The sequence below is a fragment of the Geotrypetes seraphini genome, chromosome 13, assembly GCF_902459505.1.
Source record: "Geotrypetes seraphini chromosome 13, aGeoSer1.1, whole genome shotgun sequence".
Lineage (NCBI taxonomy): Eukaryota > Metazoa > Chordata > Amphibia > Gymnophiona > Dermophiidae > Geotrypetes > Geotrypetes seraphini.
In genome coordinates this window covers 13702943-13723113 of record NC_047096.1, presented here as the reverse complement: position 1 = coordinate 13723113, position 20171 = coordinate 13702943, and the positions used below count along the sequence as shown (strand labels likewise).

At 45.1% G+C, this 20171-nt stretch overlaps 1 protein-coding gene across 6 annotated transcripts in view; it reads left to right on the top strand.

Annotated features, from left to right (window-relative positions):
* SCUBE3 (signal peptide, CUB domain and EGF like domain containing 3) overlaps positions 1–20171 on the top strand; it is a 247118-nt gene that overhangs the window by 149203 nt on the left and 77744 nt on the right. For 2 of the 6 annotated variants that reach the window (XM_033919097.1, XM_033919096.1), the window contains exons 7-8: positions 593–640; positions 17006–17050. The exons of 2 other annotated variants lie outside the window; for them this stretch is intronic. In XM_033919097.1, the coding sequence (XP_033774988.1) occupies positions 593–640; positions 17006–17050 (93 nt within the window). The remainder of the gene's footprint in view (positions 1–592; positions 641–17005; positions 17051–20171) is intronic. 2 more of the 6 variants (XM_033919100.1, XM_033919098.1) reach the window with 2 other exon arrangements.

Sequence of the window (20171 nt, the reverse complement as noted above, 5' to 3'; positions counted from 1 at the left end):
GTGATCTTCTGAAACATTTGGGCTAAAGAGGGGGGGGGGGCTTTGGATTTTAATTTTAAACAACACTAATTTCCAGTGACTGGCTTGGGGAAAATTTCAGGCCATACGTTCTGCAAATACACAGGGCATAAGTCCTCGTCTCTTATTTAAATTTGAGAAAGTGTTTGACTTTAATGGTGCTGTTGAAAATCCTGTTTTCTTTTGAAATGTGGTATGTTTGTGGATCTGTCTCAAGTTTTGCTTGAAGCCGGCAGACTAAGATTCAAGTTACATCTTGGCTCCCTTAAGTGGGAAATTTTTTTTTTATTTTTTTTTTTCCAGTACAACAAAATACATGATTGTTAATTATAGGTTTTTGCTGGTAGAGTCCAGACTCGGTATAAATATCACTGCTTCATGGGCTGCTGTATTCAAACAAATCCCTGGGTCATCGGGGCTGAAGTTCACATCTTAAGGTGCATTGGGAGAGCACCGTGCCCGCTGGTTCAATATATTACTGTGTGACAATGTGGTTTATGGATGCAGAGAAATAAGTTCGCTTTATAATTTGCTGGTTATTGTTTCTAAAACCATTTTTTATAATGTTAAACAGGGGAGAGACGACTTGAGCAACTCGTTACCCCCCAGATGTTTTCTAATGGTAAATATTTTTGTTCTCTCTCTCTCTCTCTCTCTCTCTCTCTTTTTCCTCCCTTCCCTTTTTTTTTTTTCCTTTCCTGAGAGAATTTAACTGTCACCATATTTGTCTGAGGCTAACTGGGCAACTTAACTAACTGCATGCCAAAAGCTTCACTGGAATATGTGTCACTGAGCCACTGTTTCTGAGGCCCCTCTTTCATTCCGCAAGAGACTTTTGCTAATAGGCTAGAACAGGGGTAGGGAACTCCGGTCCTCGAGAGCCGCATGCCAGTCAGGGTTTTCAGGATTTCCCCAATGAATGTGCATTGAAAGCAGTGCATGCAAATAGATCTCATGCAGATTCATTGGGGAAATCCTGAAAACCCGACTGGAATATGGCTCTCGAGGACCGGAGTTCCCCACTCCTGGGCTAGAAGCTTGATACCCCACAGGGTCCTATCCAGAGTACAAAGAAGCTGTCTTAGATGGTTAATAAGGCTTATAATGCAAGCTAATAGCACAGGGCTCTGTTATCTGTTAATGCAATGCAATGCTCTCAGTGGATTTAGCCCAGAGATTCCTATCAGAGGAGTGTGGTATAGGCAGGGACTACACCAGTGCAATTAACAGAGATCATTATCATGTGTCAACTAATAAGGTATTAAACTCCTAGTCGTTGGCTGATAATAGCTATACAAACAAGCTAAGTACACTCATTGTATTTAAACTGAAAAATGAAAATATCTAAAAAAATATTTTAAACAACGTTTATAACAGCATGTATTATTGGGTAATGAGCAGCCAATGATGAAGTGCCATATAATTCTCTCCGCAGTCAAGAGATAGCACAGCGGTGGAGTGGTGGGGCTGAGGCATACTCATACTTACTAAGACTATTGATTTCAATATTTACCGGTGTCCGGTACTATTATATGATACAGTGCTATTTGGTCCCGGTAAAACAATAGTTACTATAATAGCCATATTTTTTGTCAACCAATAATGCGGCAGCCAAAGTTTCCAGGGGTGTAGCTCTCTGCATTCCATCTTATTGGCCGTGCCGTTAAACATTTGCCTGGAAATGGGCACCAACTTTTCAAAATCATTGGAGGATGCTAAACGACACCTTCATGGACATAACGGAGCAGTTGCTCAATATTTGGGGTGTTGAGCATATAGTGCACCCCCCCAAAATGGCGCCACTGTTGCCCTCCCCAAAGTGCCGGGGACATTTCTAACAGTTAACGCAGAGATCCTACATGTAACTTTGGTTGTTAACGTGTCAAATGCAAATCCCTATTAAACAGTCCCAAAAGAGTTTTTTCAAATCAATACTGTGATTTGATTTTTTTTTTTTTGCAAACTTTCTAAACTCGCCTTTGGGCCTCAATTTCAGTCTGAACATTTCAAACCTGTCTTGGGGGACCACCAGTCAGGTTTTCGGGATATCCACAATGAATATTCATGAGAGAGATTTGCACGCAATGAAAGCAGTGCATGCAAATCTAACTCATTGGAACGGGGAAGGCCACAGGTAGAGAATGACACGGTGACAAATTTCATCACCATTCCCGTCCCCATGGATAACCGCGGGAAACCATCTTCATGTCATTCTTTAAGGAGAGAGGGAAGAATCAGACTATGAATGGGCACAGCCACTGACCCTCAAGCCTTGCATTGAAGAATGCTGAGATTGAGCAGCAACATTCCAGAGCAGATATTGTGATGTCATAATGCCTCATTCCACCAGTGTCTAAGAGCCAACCTCATTTGTGATGTCACAATGGCTTCATTATCCTTGGCTTCCATAAGAATCAGAGTATGAATGGCCACAACCACTGACCCGCAAGCTTTGCTTTGAAGAATGCTGGTGTAGAAGGACTGAGGATGAAATAGACACTAGAAAATGACATGGGATTATTTCCCGCGGTTATCCGCGGGGACGGGAACGGTGATGAATTTTGTCACCGTGTCATTCTCTAGCCACAGGGGCCATGGCCTCCACAAAAATTGGCGGCCGCTGGTTGGTGCCCGCCCTCCAACCCATTTCCCGGGTTTGTACTTTAAATCTTTGGGGCAGTCGCTGCGCAGCGTCAACGATCGGGCCTGCCCCAGAACCCTTCGTCCTACTTCCGGGAGCAGGCCTGCTCATTGACACCGTGCGGCGGCTGCCCCAAAGATTTAAAGTACAATGCCGGGAGGAGGTAGGGGGGTTGAGCTGGTGATGGGCCGTGCCACAGGATTCCGCTGTGGCTAGGGCAGAGCCCCCCCCCAAATCAAACGGTGACCCGTCAAATGAGCGCAGGACAATTGCGCTCTGACAAATGCGCCCTGACAAATGCATGCGCCGACAAGTGCGCACATGAACAATTGTGGTGGTGGATACTGTTTTGTCTTTTTTGAAAGGAGGGTAGGGGTATCCCGGGGGGCCCCACCACTACCTTTAAAAATTCACTTGCTACCTGGTGTTAGGGTAAGGTTTATATCATGATTATGGGAACCTTAATCATGATATAAACCGGTGTCAGGTCAAAAGCGCGCCGGGACAAAGGCGCGCGCAGACAACTGAGCGCAACGCGGAAGCGCACGCCGAAGAAAATGACTGTTTTAAAGGGCTCTGATGGGGGGTGTGGGGAGGAAACCCCCCCACTTTACTTTATACAGATCGCGCCGCTTTGTGGGGGTGTTGTGGGGAACTTGGGGGGTTGTAACCCCCCACATTTTACTGAAAACTTCACTTTTTCCCTAAAAAACAGGGAAACAGTTAAGTTTCCAATATAATGAGGGCGGTTACAACCCCCCACAACGCCCCCACAATGCCGCCGCAATCTATATTAAGTAAAGTGGGGGGGGGGGTTCCCCAACAAAACCCCCCGTCGGAGCCCCTAAAAACACTCTTTTTCTTCGGTGCGTGCTTCCGCCTTGCGCTCAGTTGTCAGCGCGTGCCTTTGTCTTCGGCGGTTTTGTCTATGAACCTATAAACCGTTCCCTAACACGAAGGCCCTGATTTGCTGAGACTCCTCAGGCCCCATCCCTTGGGAGGGGCTTGAGGCGCCTCAAGCCCCCTCCCAAGAGACGGGGCCTGAGGAGTCTCAGCAAATCAGGGCCTTTCAGATATCCTTCATGGGCCGCAATTGTCCGTGCGTACAGTTGTCGGCGCGCATTTCTCGGAGCGGAATTCTCCTGCGCGGATTTGTCAGTGTACCTATCAAACAGCGTTCTGCTCAAACAAACTCCCATGTAATTATCCTGAATGTTAATTTCGGTTTTAATTTTCATCCAGTCTGCTCCTATAGTGTTCCTGCCATCCTGTAGTTTCATAAACCTGGTTTACAGCTACCCCTGGGGTTTTCTCCTTATACAACTCCCACCTCACCAAGCTATTGTGGCAGTGTCGGGTACCTCAGAGCACACAGTTCTCGTCAGAATCTGATAACTGTGCACCCCAATTGCGGCCACTAAATGATTACGTTCAGCACGACCTCTGTCCTCTTGGGGGAGATGACCACTGCTTACAGAGCATCTCTGGTCTGGGGACCAGACGCTGGACCCAGGAATCGAGTCAGGTGTTCTGCAGGGTCAATATCTCATTTATGTTTCAAGCAAATAGAATTCCATTACAGATTAGGGCTCAAACCTCTTGTCTTCTTTTCCGGAGACATTTGAAAGCATTTTTATACTAGAAATACTTTAAGAAATAGATTACATTACTGTTTGTAGTTTTGTGTATTTATTTTCCTGCCTGTTAAACCTTCTTGAGCCCATGAGGATTAGGCGAGAGATAAATAACTAGAATAGAATAGATCAGAGCATAACTAGGGAAGCCAATAGGTAGGGGGGTCTCTCTCTCTCTCTTTATCTCTCTCTGTCTCTTTCTCTTTCTTTCTTTCTTTCTTTCTTTCTCTCTCTCTTTCTCTCTTTCTTTCTCTCTCTCTTTCTTTCTCTTTCTCTCTCTCTCTTTCTGTCTCTTTCTCTTTCTTTCTTTCTTTCTTTCTTGCTTTCTCTCTCTTTCTCTTTCTCTCTCTTTCTCTTTCTTTCTTTCTTTCTTTCTTTCTCTCTCTCTCTCTCTTGAAATGGGCTGACCTACTGGCTCCTTGGTTATACTCTGATCTATTCTCTAGTTATTTATCTCTCGCCTAATCCTCATGGTCTCAAGAAGGTTTAACAGGCAGGAAAATAAACATATATATATAGAGAGAGATTATTTGGGGTCCTTTTTTTGTTAGGATCCATTTATATTTCCAGGCTGAGTGACAACACAGTCGAAGAATTGTGTCAAACAAACTGAAAGGTGAACATTTAGGGCTCCTTTTACTAAGCTGCGTTAGGGCTTTAGCACGCGTGCTAGACGCTAATGCCAGCATTGAGCTGGCGTTGGTTCTAGCGCGGGGTTAGTGCACGCTAATCTCCCGCGTGCACTAAAAACACTAGCAAATGTAGGCACATCTCTATGGGGGACTTGGTTGAAACGTCATTGCGAAGTGTGTCCTGATAAGGCAGCAGGGGATGTGTGGATCAGTAGAGATAAAGGATATAGGGTGTGAGCGGGGTATGTGAGGTCTGGGTGTGTCGGTGGTAGAGAATGACACGGTGACAAAATTCATCACCGTCCCCGTCCCCGCGGATAACCGCGGGAAACCATCTTCATGTCATTCTTTAAGGAGAGAGGGAAGAATCAGAGTATGAATGGCCACAACCACTGACCCGCAGGCTTTGCTTTGAAGAATGCTGGTGTAGAAGGACTGAGGTTGAAACAGACACTACAGAATGACAGTCTCTGATATCCAGAGCAGATATTGTGATGTCATAATGCCTCATTCCACCAGTGCCTAAGAGCCAATCACATCAGTGATGTCACAATGGCTTCATTATCCTTGGCTCCCATAAGAATCAGAGTATGAATGGCCACAACCACTGACCCTCAAGCTTTGCTTTGAAGAATGCTGGTGTAGAAGGACTGAGGCTGAAATAGACCTTAGAAAATGACATGGGATTATTTCCCGCGGTTATCCGCGGGGACGGGAACGGTGATGAATTTTGTCACCGTGCCATTCTCTAGTATGTACAGAGCGAGTATAGCTGTTTGTCTGTGGGGCTGTGTGGGTTGGAGGTCAGGGAATGGGGTGTTGGGAACGTATGTATGCGGTTTGGATGTTTTGGGTGTGTAGAGGGATGTGTATGGAGCAGGGTTGAGTGGGGTGGGGGGAATATGTTAGAGGTGTTGAAGGATGAGTATGGTGGAGTTGGTGAAGTGCATGTTGGGGGGTTGGCAGGTATGAGTGTGTTAGGAGGTAGATGTGTTGTGTTGGTAAATATTTATTGGGTGTATTTGCATGTCTTGGGTTCATAGACTAAACCATGGAAGACAAAGGCGCGCGCCAACAACTGAGCGCAAGACGTTTTAGGGAAAAAGTGAAGTTTTCAGTAAAATGTGGGGGGTTACAACCCCCCAAACCCCCCACAACGCGGCGCGATCTGTATAAAGTAAAGTGGTGGGTTCCCCCCGACACACCCCTGTCGGAGCCCCTAAAAACAGTTATTTTCTTCGGCGCACACCTCCGCGCTGCGTTCAGTTGTCGGCGCACGCCTTTGTCTTCAACGGTTTTGACCTGACACCCATGTCTTGGGGTATGGGAGGGGATGTAGGAATGTAGGGATTTGTTTGGCATCTATGCCCTGTTCTCCTGCACTCACTCCATCCCTCCCACCAACTGGAATCCCTCCCCCTATCCTCCAATTGCATTCTTCCTCCCGCATTCCCCACCATTTATTATGGAAGTGCGTGGCAAAGTTGTTAGGGCAACAGTAGAGAATGACACGGTGACAAAATACATCACTGTTCCCGTCCCTGCGGATAACCGCGGGAAATAATCCCAGGTCATTTTCTAGTGTCTATTTCAACCTCAGTCCTACACCAGCATTCTTCAAAGCAAAGCTTGCGGGTCAGTGGTTGTGGCCCTTCATACTCTGATTCTTATGTTAGCCAAGGATAATGAAGCCATTGTGACATCACTGATGTGATTGGTTCTTAGGCACTGGTGGAATGAGGCATTATGACATCACAATATCTGCTCTGGATACCAGAGACTGTCATTCTCAACCTCAGTCCTTCTACACCAGCATTCTTCAAAGCAAAGCTTGCGGGTCAGTGGTTGTGGCCATTCATACTTTGATTCTTCCCTCTCTCCTTAAAGAATGGCATGAAGATGGTTTCCCGCGGTTATCCGCGGGACGGGAACGTTGATGAATTTTGTCACCGTGTCATTCTCTAGGCTACAGCCTCAGCACCAAATCCCACACTGTTCCTTGTGACCCTGGGAAAGTCTCTTAATCCCTCTAAAAAAAAAAATACTCTCTTCACCTTTGCTTTCTTTTCACTGCTTCTTAATAAGTAAAAACAGATGTAGAATCGTCCCATTACATTTATGTTTTCACTTATTAAGAAGTAGTGAAAAGAAAGCAAAGGTGAAGAGAGTATTTTTTTTAGAGGAATTGCCATTTTTCTCTTATACTGCCTGATTATATTGTATGTTTTTGTAAAGTCACTTAATCCCCCATTGCCTAAGGTACATTAGATAGAGTTTGAGCCCACCAGGACGTAAGAATAGCCTTATTGGGTCAGACCAATGGTCCATCAAGCCCAGTAGCCCGTTCTCACGGTGGCCAATCCAGGTCACTAGTACCTGGCCAAAACCCAAGGTATAGCAATATTCCATGCTACCAATACAGGGAAAGCAGTGGCTTCCCCCTTGTCTTTCTCAATAACAGACTAAGGACTTTTCCTCCAGGAACTTGTCCAAACCTTTCTTACAACCAGCTAGAGAAAAATGCTTGAGTACCTGAAGATAAACCACTTAGGCTAAAAGTGGCAAATAAAGAAATAAAATCATCCCCAGGAAAGGTGCATGCGCCGTCGCAGATGGCCGTCCCGACGTGGTCCCGAGCTGGAAGCTTATCAAAACTCGGACAAAGCGCCAGGTTTTGAAAAGCCGTCCAGACACCCGGACATGTCCTCTTAAAAAGTGGTATTGCTGGTTTTTAAAAAAATGACCTTTAATACAAAAATAAAAAATAAAATTTAAATAAAATTTAATTGAATAAAGTTGGACTGACGAAGAGTTTAACAGCCTGGGGTTTGTACCCTATAGGTCAGTGGTCTCAAACTCAAACCGTTTGAAGGGCCACATTTTGGATTTGTAGGTACTTGGAGGGCCTCAGAAAAAATAGTTAATGTCTTATTAAAGAAATGACAATTTATAGTTTATAAATCTTTCCTTAATAATAATATTGTAATTTATAACTAAAGAGACATATGATCAAGAAACTGTTTTATTTTACTTTTGTGATTATGATAAACATACTGAGGGCCTCAAAATAGGACCTGGCGGGCCGCATGTGGCCCCCGGGCCGCGTGTTTGAGACCACTGCTATAGGTAGTCTGACGGTCCATACAAAAGTATATAAGCTGTATTACAACATTTCTGTGTAACTTGGACTTACTTATTATTAATATCTGAGCCTAAACAATTGAGACAATCTGATTTTGTTTGAGGACTTCAAAGGTTCAACTGAGGCATTATAGTGGTTTGACTCTTAAAAAGTGGACATGTTGGGGTAAATCCGGATGTCTAGTCACAGATGGCAGAACTGAACCTATATTAACCCCTGCTAAGCTAGCTTCTGTGTTCACTGACTAATACGTATCAGAAGTGATTCTAACAAACTGAGCAAGCATGGCAGCGTGCACAAACTCTGCCTACAAGAGGAATGGAATGATCTGGTTTTCATCAGGCTCTCCTGGAATTTAGCGGACTTTATGCCGATTTAAAAACAAATAGGAGATGACTGGAGGCAAACAAATTGTCAGCTGAGGGAAAATATCATATAGCATGGGCCTCCTGAAAGTGCTGAACATTTTTATTAAATTACAAATATTTATGTTATAGAAGAAGGTGCTTAGTTTCCCCTTGCTCGCTCTCTCCCCACCCAACCCCCCGCAGCTGGGGAAAAGAGTCTCCACTATGCACATTGGGTGCCGATTGCTCAACTGGAGGATTACGTTCAATTCCGGTCTCCTCATCTCAAGAAAGATATAGCGGCGCTAGAAAAGGTTCAAAGAAGAGCGGCCAAGATGGTAAAGGGGATGGAACGCCTCTCGTATGAGGAAAGACTAAAAAGGTTAGGGCTCTTCAGTTTGGAAAAGAGACAGCTGAGGGGAGATAGGATTGAAATCCTGAGTGGAGTAGAACGGGTACAAGTGGATCGATTTTTCACTCTGTCAGAAATGACAAAGACTAGGGGACCCTCGATGAAGTTACAGGGAAATTCTTTTAACACCAATAGGAGGAATTTTTTTTCACTCAAGAGAATAGTTAAGCTCTGGAACGCGTTGCCAGAGGTTTCGGTAAGAGCAGATAGCGGAGCTGGTTTTAAGAAAGGGTTGGACAAGTTCCTGGAGAAAAAGTCCATAGTCTGTTATTGAGAAAGACATGGGGGAAGCCACTGCTTGCCTTGTATTGTTAGCATGGAATATTGCTACACCTTGGGTTTTTGGCCAGGACCTGGATTGGCCTCCGTGAGAACAGGCTACTGGGCTTGATGGACCATTGGTCTGACCCAGTAAGGCTATTATTATGTTCTTATAGAGTAGCTACTAAATAGGGAATTCATCATAGTGTGCTAAAAGATCTCCATTTGCTGCACCGTGATGTCCCATGGAATTCAGCAACCTGCTTAACTACTGCTAGGGGTCATATTCCCATATAACAAAACATATCAGATTATGACTCCCTAGTGGCAGTAATATGGTACTACCACCCAACAATCCCTCTAACCCCCAGTGAATACTTCCCCCCCCCACACACCCAAGGAAAGAAAGCCTACAACATAGAATCCAAAGAAACAAATGGGATGAGAGGGTGTTACTCTTAACCCCCCCCCCCCTCAATGCAAAAACCAGAATAAGCTCTCCAGCAGTACCCTTAAAACATTTTAACATAAAATAACAATCTGTATTATCCCATTTTATATGGTGACGGTATGTCAAGGCGGTTAAAGAAGAAATTTCATTCTCATTACATGTAGCCATCGACAAACAGTTCTGTCTTTAGTAACTTCTTAGTTAGCACAATTCGTACATATTATTTCACAAATGTACCCCAACAATACAAGTTGCAAAAGCAAAAGTGGATATGTCCTAATCAGATTGGTGAACACTATTTATTATGATGAATAAAGGACTTTCATGTAATAAATAGTGTTCACCAATCTGATTAGGACATATCCACTTTTGGTTTTGCGACTTTGAGTTTGTGGATTTGGTTCTCCTATGTTTATCTTTCCCCAGCAATACAAAAATTCTTGTTTTTGAAAGTACATATCTCGCACCTCTTTCCTTAATCACTGTCAATCTCATGGCTCCCTCGGATCTCAACATCCTACCAGGTCCTACCAGGTCTATAAATCTCCCACAGTGCGCCAAAACAACCTGTGTATCTTCATAGTACTATCTTCTTAATCCTAGTCTGACTTTTTGGCAAGCTGCCTGCATCTGGGACATACTTCAGGAAATACAGCGGGGTAATTATATTAAATAAGGGATTATTTTTTCTGGATTGTCTGGATGGAGACCGACCTCATTCAGTGCATCCCAGAATGCACCGCATGGGATCATGGTGGTACCAAGGCAGGAGTGAGTGACCATCCCTCCTGCCTCTTTCAAAACTGAATTGGATTTATTCACTTGATATATCGCTGTTGACATAGGTATTAAGTGGGGGGAGGGGGGGTCTAGAGGGCCTGGGAGTATGGTTGAGGGAAGAGGCGCCACTAGACACCAGTAAAACTTTGGGGTTTTTTTAAGACAAGGGGTTGGAGAAAGGTTACCACAAGACACCAGTTCTCTCGTAGAGTCAGGCAGGGGGTTCAGTTATGCTTCAGGATTAGGGGTTGCTACTAAATACTTGGAGATTTCATTTTATTAACTTATTTATTTAAAAAATTTCTTACCCGCTTATTCCTAGGCGGCTTACAAAATACAGACGTAGAATGAAGACAGACAGGCAAGCGGTACCATAACTAAAGAGCGCAGGACTTTGGCATGCCAGCAATCCCGCAGCGACATTTGCGTGCAGGACAAATGAGCGCCACCGCTTCTGCCATTCCTGTTTGCGCTATAAGGCGGGGTTGATACACTTAGAAGTGCTTGCGCTCCCGTTGGAGGGGGGTTGAGGGGACCCCCCCAGTACTCTGAAAACTCCGGTTCCTAGACAGTGGTGCGCAAGACACCAGTGCACCGACAATCCAGCGTTGACAATTGGGCGCAAGAAAGAAGCGAGCCACCGAAAAACTTATTTTTAAAGAGCTCCGATGGGGGATGTGGGGGGGAACCCCTCCCCACTTTAATGTATAGTGTTCACGCTGCTGTTGGGGGGGGGTTTGAGGGGTTTTCTCTATAATGTGGGGGGTTCCACCTCCCCCCCAAAGGCAGCGCGAACACTATATACCCCCCCGTCGGAGCTCTTTAAAAATAAGTTTTTTGGTGGCGCGCTTCTTTCTTGTGCTGAATTGTCAGCGCTGGATTGTTGGCGCACTGGTGTCTGGCGCATGATTATCCCATCACTGAAAACTCCCATTCTCCTTCCCTTTTTCGATCTTCAAGAGTTTTCGGTGAAGGTGGGGGGTTCCCAGCCCCCCCCCCCACGGGAGCACGAGCACTTCTAAGTGTGGGGAGGTTCCCCCCTCACTCCACCCGCCTCAGAGCATAAACGGGAACGGCAGAAGCAGCGGCGCACATTTTTCCTGTGCACAAATGTCACCGCGGGATTGTCAGCACGCCAAAGTCCTGCGCGCTTTTGACGGGTCACCCAGGCAAACACATACAACAATTTCTTCAAAGGGACAATTATTTCTCATAAACATCTGCCTATATCAATGTCAGTATCCTCATAAATTTCCAATAATCAATCATTTTAATGCTTCTACAAATAGAGTGGTTTTCAATACTTTCTTAAAGCTTTGTAGAGCCAAAAGTACTGTTAGTGGTTCTGTTAACTTGGTCCATAATGTCACTCCAGCTAAAGAAATTGCTGAACATTCTGTCAAAGACAGAATATAATATTCTATCAGGAGAGAGAGGTCAGGTTGAGTTGGGTCAGGATTAGAGAATGACACGGTGACAAAATTCATCACCATTCCCGTCCCCGCGGATAACCGCGGGAAATAATCCCATGTCATTTTCTAGTGTCTATTTCAACCTCGGTCCTTCTACACCAGCATTCATCAAAGTGGTTGTGGCCCTTCATACTCTGATTCTTATGTGAGCCAAGGATAATGAAGCCATTGTGACATCACTGATGTGATTGGCTCTTAGGCACTGGTGGAATGAGGCATTATGACATCACAATATCTGCTCTGGATACCAGAGACTGTCATTTTTTAGTGTCTATTTCAGCCTCAGTCCTTCTATACCAGCATTCTTCAAAGCAAAGCTTGCGGGTCAGTGGCTGTGGCCATTCATACTCTGATTCTTATGGGAGCCAAGGATAATGAAGCCATTGTGACATCACTGATGTGATTGGCTCTTAGGCACTGGTGGAATGAGGCATTATGACATCACAATATCTGCTCTGGATACCAGAGACTGTCATTCTGTAGTGTCTGTTTCAACCTCAGTCCTTCTACACCAGCATTCTTCAAAGCAAAGCTTGAGGGTCAGTGGTTCTGCCCAATTATACTCTGATTCTTCCCTCTCTCCTTAAAAAATGACATGAAGCTGGTTTCCCGTGGTTATCCGTGGGGACGGGAACGGTGATGAATTTTGTCACCGTGTCATTCTCTAGTCAGGATGTGGTAGGTGCTGTTGGGGGCATTGGTTTGGGGGAGGGGGGGGGGTTACTAAATTACAGGGCCATTGCAAAAAAATATGCAATTGACTTCTTTTTTAAATTTCACACTTCTTTTCAGTGCATGAGCCAATCACCACTCCACACTGACAGGAAGGAAGCCATTTGGTCATGAGCTGTGGATTACTGCCTTGTTTTTAACTCAGCAGCCATTTGCATGCTCATTGACGATTGCATAGTCGTGGTATATTTTCGTCTTCATTTTTATCAGCGCATGGTGCTACCACGTGGCTTTCCGCTTTGGCCCCCTCTGAATCTGAAAATTAGTCGCAAGTTGCATGGATACAAACGTACAAGTGAGCCTTGCACTAAGGTGGGCTGCTAAAAGGAGCTTCTCTGAATACCTAGCACGGTTTGCAAATCTTGCCCCATGCACAGACGGCACAGATTTCTATGAAGCAGATGATAGACAAATTTCTCTGCATTGCATTCAAATAGCAAGTCCTGTCCCTTCTCCCTTCCTTTCATTCTGTGCCAGTCATAGTCTGATATACAGCGCATAGAGGCTGTTGCCTGTTTCTCTGTACAAAATCTTCCTCCTGCTGTTCTCGCATAACTGTCGCCAAAATGTTTTCCTTTACCTTTTCTGCTTGCCCTGGGATTGGTAGCATGGAATGTTGCTACTATTTGGGCTCCGGAATGCTGCTACTATTTGGGCTCCGGAATGTTGCTACTATTTGGGCTCCGGAATGTTGCTACTATTTGGGCTTCTGTCTGGTACTTCTGACCTGGATTAGCCACTATTGCAAACAGGATATTAGGCTAGATCAGTGTCCCGCAGACTTTCTCGAGCTAAAGGTAGTGACCGCAGCTCGAGGCACCTGGAAGTGCACGGGCGTTGCGCGAAGGCCCTTCAGACGGACCCCGAGACGCCAGTGGGGGGGGTGCCAGCAGAGAAGAGGGTCGGAGAGAAGGAGAGGCACTGGCGCCGGCTGACTGCCACAAGAGGCGCGTCCTGTAGAGCCGGCACCGGTGCCTCTCCTCCTCCTCCCCAGTGTGCCACAGCACACCTGAAATCTCAGGAGGCTCACAGTTTGCGATATAAATGCTCTGATGCTCATAGAATTCGTATGAGCGTCGGTAGCTCTTACCTCGCTGGCCCACGCTAAAAACCTCTAGCGCAGCTTGATAAAAAGGGGGGGGGGAGATGTCCATCTGCTAATCAGATAAACTATTCAGATAAAGGTAGGACAGCAAAAAAAGACTCTCCTGCTTTATCTGGTTAACTTTCTGGATAGCACCAGAATTGACCACCCTATGTGGGTATTCAGTTCTGGTCACTATTCCGCTATTCATCTTGATTTTCAGAGTGTGTGGCGCAGTGGTTAAAGCTACAGCCTCAGCACCCTGGGGTTGCGGGTTCAAACCCACGCTGCTCCTTGTTACCCTGGGCAAGTCACTTAATCCCCCCCCCCCATTGCCCCAGGTATGTTAGATAGATTGTGAGCCCGCCGGGACAGACAGGGAAAAATGCTTGAGTACCTGAATAAATTCATGTAAATCGTTTTGAGCTCCCCTAGGAGAATGGTATAGAAAACAGAATGAATAAATAAATAGTGCAAAAAGCTTCAGCCTCTGATAATCAGAGCTGGTATTGTGACATCATAATGCCTCATTCCACCAATGCCTAAGCATCAGTGATGTCACAATGGCTTGATTCTCCTATAGTTGGCTCACTTTTACTACATTTATATTTCTAGAGTGGTGCAGTGGTTAGAGCTACAGCCTCAGCACCCTGAGGTCATGGGTTCAAACTCTGCACTGATCCTTGTGACCTTGGGCAAGTCACTTAATCCCCCCATTGCCTCAAGCACATTGGATAGATTGTGAGCCCACTGGGACAGACAGGGAGAAATGCTTGAGTACCTGAATAAATTCATGTAAACCGTGCTGAGCTCCCCTGAGAGAATGGTATAGAAAAGTGAATAAATAAATAAATTGATTTTCAGAGAATGGAGTAAAACTACTAACAGAGCAATTCTATAAATTGGTGCTTTGCTCTAGGTGCACCAGTGCTGTGTGCATAGGTTTACCAGACGTCCGGATTTCCCCGGACATGTCCGGGGCTCCGGACGGCTTTTCAAAACCCGGCACTTTAATCGGGTTTTAAAAAGCTTCCCCTGAAATTGTGTCGGGCAGATCAAGCAGCGGGGGTGGAGCTAGGGCGGAATTAAGGGGCGGGGAGGGGCGGGTCTAAGGCTCTGTAAAATCTGGCAACCCTGTGTGTGCGTGGCACCAAGATTTCATGATAAAATACTAGCGTAAGTCAGCATTGACGTGCCCGTGGGTACGCGCTCCCTCATCATGCCAACTGAAGCACCTAATTGTATAGTATTCCATAAACTATGCACATAACTGAGAGACACGCCCACATGTACGCCCCCTTTCAGTTTAGGGCACACAGGGGCCTATCAATCAGTGGCACTTTGACGTGCCTAAGTGGCGCTTACTTCTAGATGCCAACTTATAGAATTGCCTCATAATTTTGTTCCCCTTTGATGTCCAGATAACTTGAAAGCCTCATTGTATGGCATTAATTAGGGAAATGAGTGACACTTTATTTGAATAAGTGTTTCTGTTTTTACATTGAATCTTCTCATATTGATAACCTAAATCAAGGCATATTGATTCCAAATCCTTTGAAATCTGAGGCTGGTGGCTTTCCAGGTGTCTCGCAGGGGCAATGCATTGGAAAGTTCTGAAAGTTAAAAGACAGATGGTTTCTCCAAACTGATCAACCTGCAGAAATGATTTGTTCAGTTGCAGAGGGTGAGAACAGAAGGGAGGGGATGGGAGTCAGACTAGAGAGTTGCACGGGGACAGAAATCCCACCCATCCCCACCCGTCCCCTTCAGGATCTTCTCCGTCCCCACTCATTCCCGCAAGGAATTACCTCCATCCCCCGCCCGTCCCCATAAAAAGCAGCAATTACTTCTGACAGGATCATCAATTCCACAGTTTCTTTTGTGTTTGCGCTGCTGTTTTCCTTGTGGAATCTCTTTGGTGGAACCCTTTTTTTATTTTCTGTTCAGGTAATTAATTTATAAACCCCCCTCTTTTACTAAGGCTGACGTGTCCATTATATTATATGGACGAACCCTGCTTCCAAAGCCTTCCATCCCCGTGCGAGTCCTGTGGGCCATAGGGGGGTCCCCATGGGAGTCCTGTGGGTTAAGGGGGATTCCCGCGATCCCCGTTCCCATGCAGACCTCTAGGTCAGACCTTCAGGGGCAGACAGTCACGTCCTTTAACCCTCCCCCCCCCCCCTTTATACTGGAAAAAAGGTTAGGGAGAGCAGAACAGAGGGGCAGGATGAGTCCTTCAGGTGAGATTTACTAAAACATTATCATTGCCTATGTTATTATGCGACTTCCGTTAAAATGACCTTCTAGTGATAAAAGTCATTGTACAAAGAGCGAGATGAATGGATTTGATGAAGCCACCTCTAAAGTAATGGAGCATATGCACAGGACCGGAATTAGGGAATGGGAAACAGAGTAATTGCCCTGGGCCCCCCCTACTGCAGGGGGCCTCCAAGCCGGCCTCAAGCTTAAGAAGGTCAGCTTTTTTGTCCCCCCTATTCAGTTTCTGCCCTGGGCCCCCGAATGTTTAACGGTACACCGACAAATCCGTGCAGGACAAATGCGCCCCGACAATTGCGGCCCGTCGAGGATATCCGGAAGGCCCTGATTTGCTCAGACTCCTCAGGCCCCGTCCCCATGGGAGGGGCCTGGGGAGTCTGAGCAAATCAGGGCCTTCCAGATAGCCACTAAAAGGGTTCCCATAATTATGTTGTAAACCTAACCCTAGATAGAAAGTGAATCTTTTAAGTGTAGGGGGGGTCCGGTCCCCCCACCCCTCCACCCCTCAAAAAAGAGGGTTACTTTGTAATCCTCAAAAAGACAAAATAGTATCCTGTCAGGGTGCAATTGTCAAATCACCTCTCATTCAATTTGTGCATTTGTCCGTGCACGCAAATATCAGGGCACAGTTGTCAGCGCAAAATTGTCCTGCGCGCATTTGACGGGTCACCGTGTTTAACACCAGTCCTGCCTGTGAAATATGATTTTTATTAGGCAACTGAGTAAATAACCTGAAATACACAGTAGCCTCTTTATTTAGAAAGTGAATGCTATTGTTGATGACCTGTCTTTTAAGTTGAGGCTGGCACCAAACTGGCTTTTATCGCTGAAGGGCTGTCTTAAAGGTGAGGCTTGCAGATTGGCACTATTGAATGCAGCAGGATATGCATGCAGGTGTCCTTGTGCAAACAGGTCAGGTAGCTTTATCTTCCTACAAGCAGGGTCTGTACAAGTGTAGGACACCAGGTCTCCAAGATTTCATTGCCCAGACCCCAGTCTCAGAGGACTGGCACTGTTGGGCCGACAGTAGAAGAAGTAATTACTGTGGAGCGCAGGGGAATCCCAAAGTTAATTTGCGTTAATTTGCTCTTATTTTAAAGTCTTCTCTTTGTTTATCTATAGTGACGTACCTGGAGTACAAGGCTGCGACTCTGGCACTGTCAGATAGTGAGTAAATCACATTTGCCTTTTCCCTGTACCTCAAAAAAAAAATTTCCCTACTTTGTTATCCTAATAGCGATTGTTCCAGGCAATAATAGAAAAAGATCTATTATTGTAGCAACTTCTAGTTATGAAGCATTTCTTGAAGACTGAAAGAATTCTGCCTTCATCCAGGCATCCTGATGCTGCTCACTGCAGAGATACTTAGCGCCTTCCAAACTGTGTCGTAGTGGCTGGCACATTAAGGGGGGTCTTTTCCACATGTACAGCATGTGTGGCACACACAAAGGGTTGTTATATAATTGCATGACTCAAAATGTATGCATATGTACACACATTGACAAGAAATACAATCACAAAAAAACAACATATAGGGTCAAATGAACATATACAGAAAAAAGTATTGCAACTCTTCTAGCAAGCGGTGATTATTTCTGGTAGGCAAAGCCTCAGACTATGGAGATGTATTGTCTCCTCAAAAAAGAACTGTAAATGGACAGTTTTGAAAAATTTTGGGGGTTGAAATAAGTTTTTGATATATTAAAACAAGGAAAAAGAAAAATATATCCGTAGCGGTAATGGGGAGGTTTTTATGCCAATGATCGCAGTAAGAGTATGAGAGCGCTTCTCTTTTGAGGAGACAATGTAGCTCCGTAGTCTCTGAGGCTTTTCGTACCCCCAAATAGTCACCGCAGGAGGTCCTGGGGACAGAGTCTGGGTGAAACAAGGGCGGCAGCATTCCAGCATACATGCGTGTTTCATAAAATATCTTAGCTCGGCTCTGTGCTCCTGTTGTTTGATTCCTGAGGAAGGGGCGGTTGGGCCTGGGCGAACCCTGGAGATTAGAGGAGATTTGGATAAGAACTTTTTCCCTCTCCCCGACGCTTATCATCGGTGCCTTAAGAATGGGCCAATTGGATTCCTTAAACTAAAGTACTGCTGCGGTTGATTTTTGTCCGCTTGTTTTCGTTAAGGCTGGAGGTGAGGGGCAGGAATTCCCCTGTTATTTGTGTGAAATGTTTTATTGATAAAATGTTTATCTATCGTTTGTTCATATTTATGCAACTAAAGGGCGATCGGTATATTACGTGTGTAACCACGGTATATACATTTTTTAAAAAAAATAAATAGATTGATAGCAATTGCACTATAAAAGTTCCCTCGCTCTTATTCCACACACAGTATGTTCCTATGATGGTGTGGGGCTAAGTTGTGAGTTTATCTCGCCTTGGAAAAAGGCCCAGCATGTTCAAGCGTGGTGGCTGTGGTGCTTTTTGAACTTTGTGCTGCCTCAGGCTTGTAACCTCACACTAAAAGGACGTATTTCACCATTATTATGTTAGTATTATATTATTCTGGTGTGGGTTCCTCCCCTTCACCTTTTGGCAAATGCTGCTCAGTTAATGTTATGAGCCCAGACAAGCATCATTCTTTGACGTGACTGGTCCCTGAAAACTCCGGGAGAGCATTCCAAGCGTCCACCACTCGCTGTGTGAAGCAGAACTTCCTGACATTAGTCCTGAGTCTGCCGCCCCTCAGTTTTAGGACATGTCCTAAAACTGAGGGGTGGCAGACCCAGGACTAATGTCAGGAAGTTCTGCTTCACACAGCGAGTGGTGGACGCTTGGAATGCTCTCCCGGAGGAGGTTGTGACAGATTCCACTATTCTGGGATTCAAGGGCAAGTTGGATGAACATCTTCTTGCAAATCACATTGAGGGATACGGGTGAACAAGGTGTCCATTAGGGAACATCTAGCTTGGCCTCCGCATGTGCGGGTCGCCGTACAAGATGGACCTAGGGTCTGATCCGGAGAAGGCATTTCTTATGTTCTTATGACAAGTAATTTTATTTTTTTATTTTTTATGCAGTAGTTATCCTAACTTGAGTAACAAAGCAGTCTTTACGAACTTGGATTTTCAGCTCTGACAGAAATTAAATTGGAAAAAAAAAAAAGAGAACAACTGCAGATGGTGGCTGATGAAATACATGTTTGCTTGTCGACAGTCGAGCCGCGTTTTAGAGTTCATTTGCACTCAAAAACAAGCACATCCATTGCACTGATTTTTTTTGTTGGTTTTGCAGTTTTATAATTTCAATTATAATGTGCCACAAAAAAAACAAACATTTGCTCCGTTTAGTATGCTGGAGCTAAAAATGTTTGAGAGATGCTGCTCTAAGCTGAGTGAGAATCCTCCAACTGCATTGCTGCCAGTGGATGGTGGTGCTTCAATGTTGTGTTATCAGCTGCTAAGGACAGGCAGGTTCACTGCAGTCTTGCAGGGCTTGCCTGTCTCTCACTATTGAAACTGTGATAGTGAAACAGCACCTCCTACTGGCAGGACTGTAGGTGGAGGACTCCCGCTCAGCTTAGAGCAGTGGTCTCAAACTCGCGGCCCACCCGGTACTATTTTGAGGCCCTGGGTATTATAAAGAATGATTCTATATGGAAAACTTGTGCCTTAAGTGTCCGGCAGTTGCGTCCGGCGGTCGCTGTAATCTCATGCAGGCAACGTTCCAAAATGTAAGGTAACCATTGGAGGCAGTGCAGCTTGTGCGTGTGTCCGGTGCTGGAGGAGGTGAGAGCTGAAGGCGATTGCGGACGCTACCGCCGGACACTTTAGGCACAAGTTTTCCATAAAGAATCATTCTTTATAATGCCCAGGGCCTCAAAATAGTTGGTCCAAAATCTTGTCTCTTGCAGTTGATACTTTGATAGTTTTCCACTTTCTGCATGTTGCACTGCATTTAGCTGTGTGTAGCTGAAATTACCAGAAGCAGTTAAGGAAAGATTTATAAACTATATGACAACTTTGCATGAGGTAAACGAGTTTTACCTCATGCAAAGTTATCATTTCTTTAATAAGACATTAACTATTTTTTCTGCGGCCCTCCAAGTACCTACAAATCCTAAATGTGGCCCTGCAAAGGGTTTGAGTTTAAGACCGCTGTCTTAAGAGGGAAAGTGGTCCTATGCTGAATTACATTATTCTACACTATGATATGTTATATTTGAAAGAGCGCAGCTACTTGTGGCAATGTACATTGCTATATGAAAGTTTTTTTCCTGGTTTCAGTTAATGGTGATGTGTTTGGATGAAAAAGTCTTTAAAATAAGCCTTCTTTGA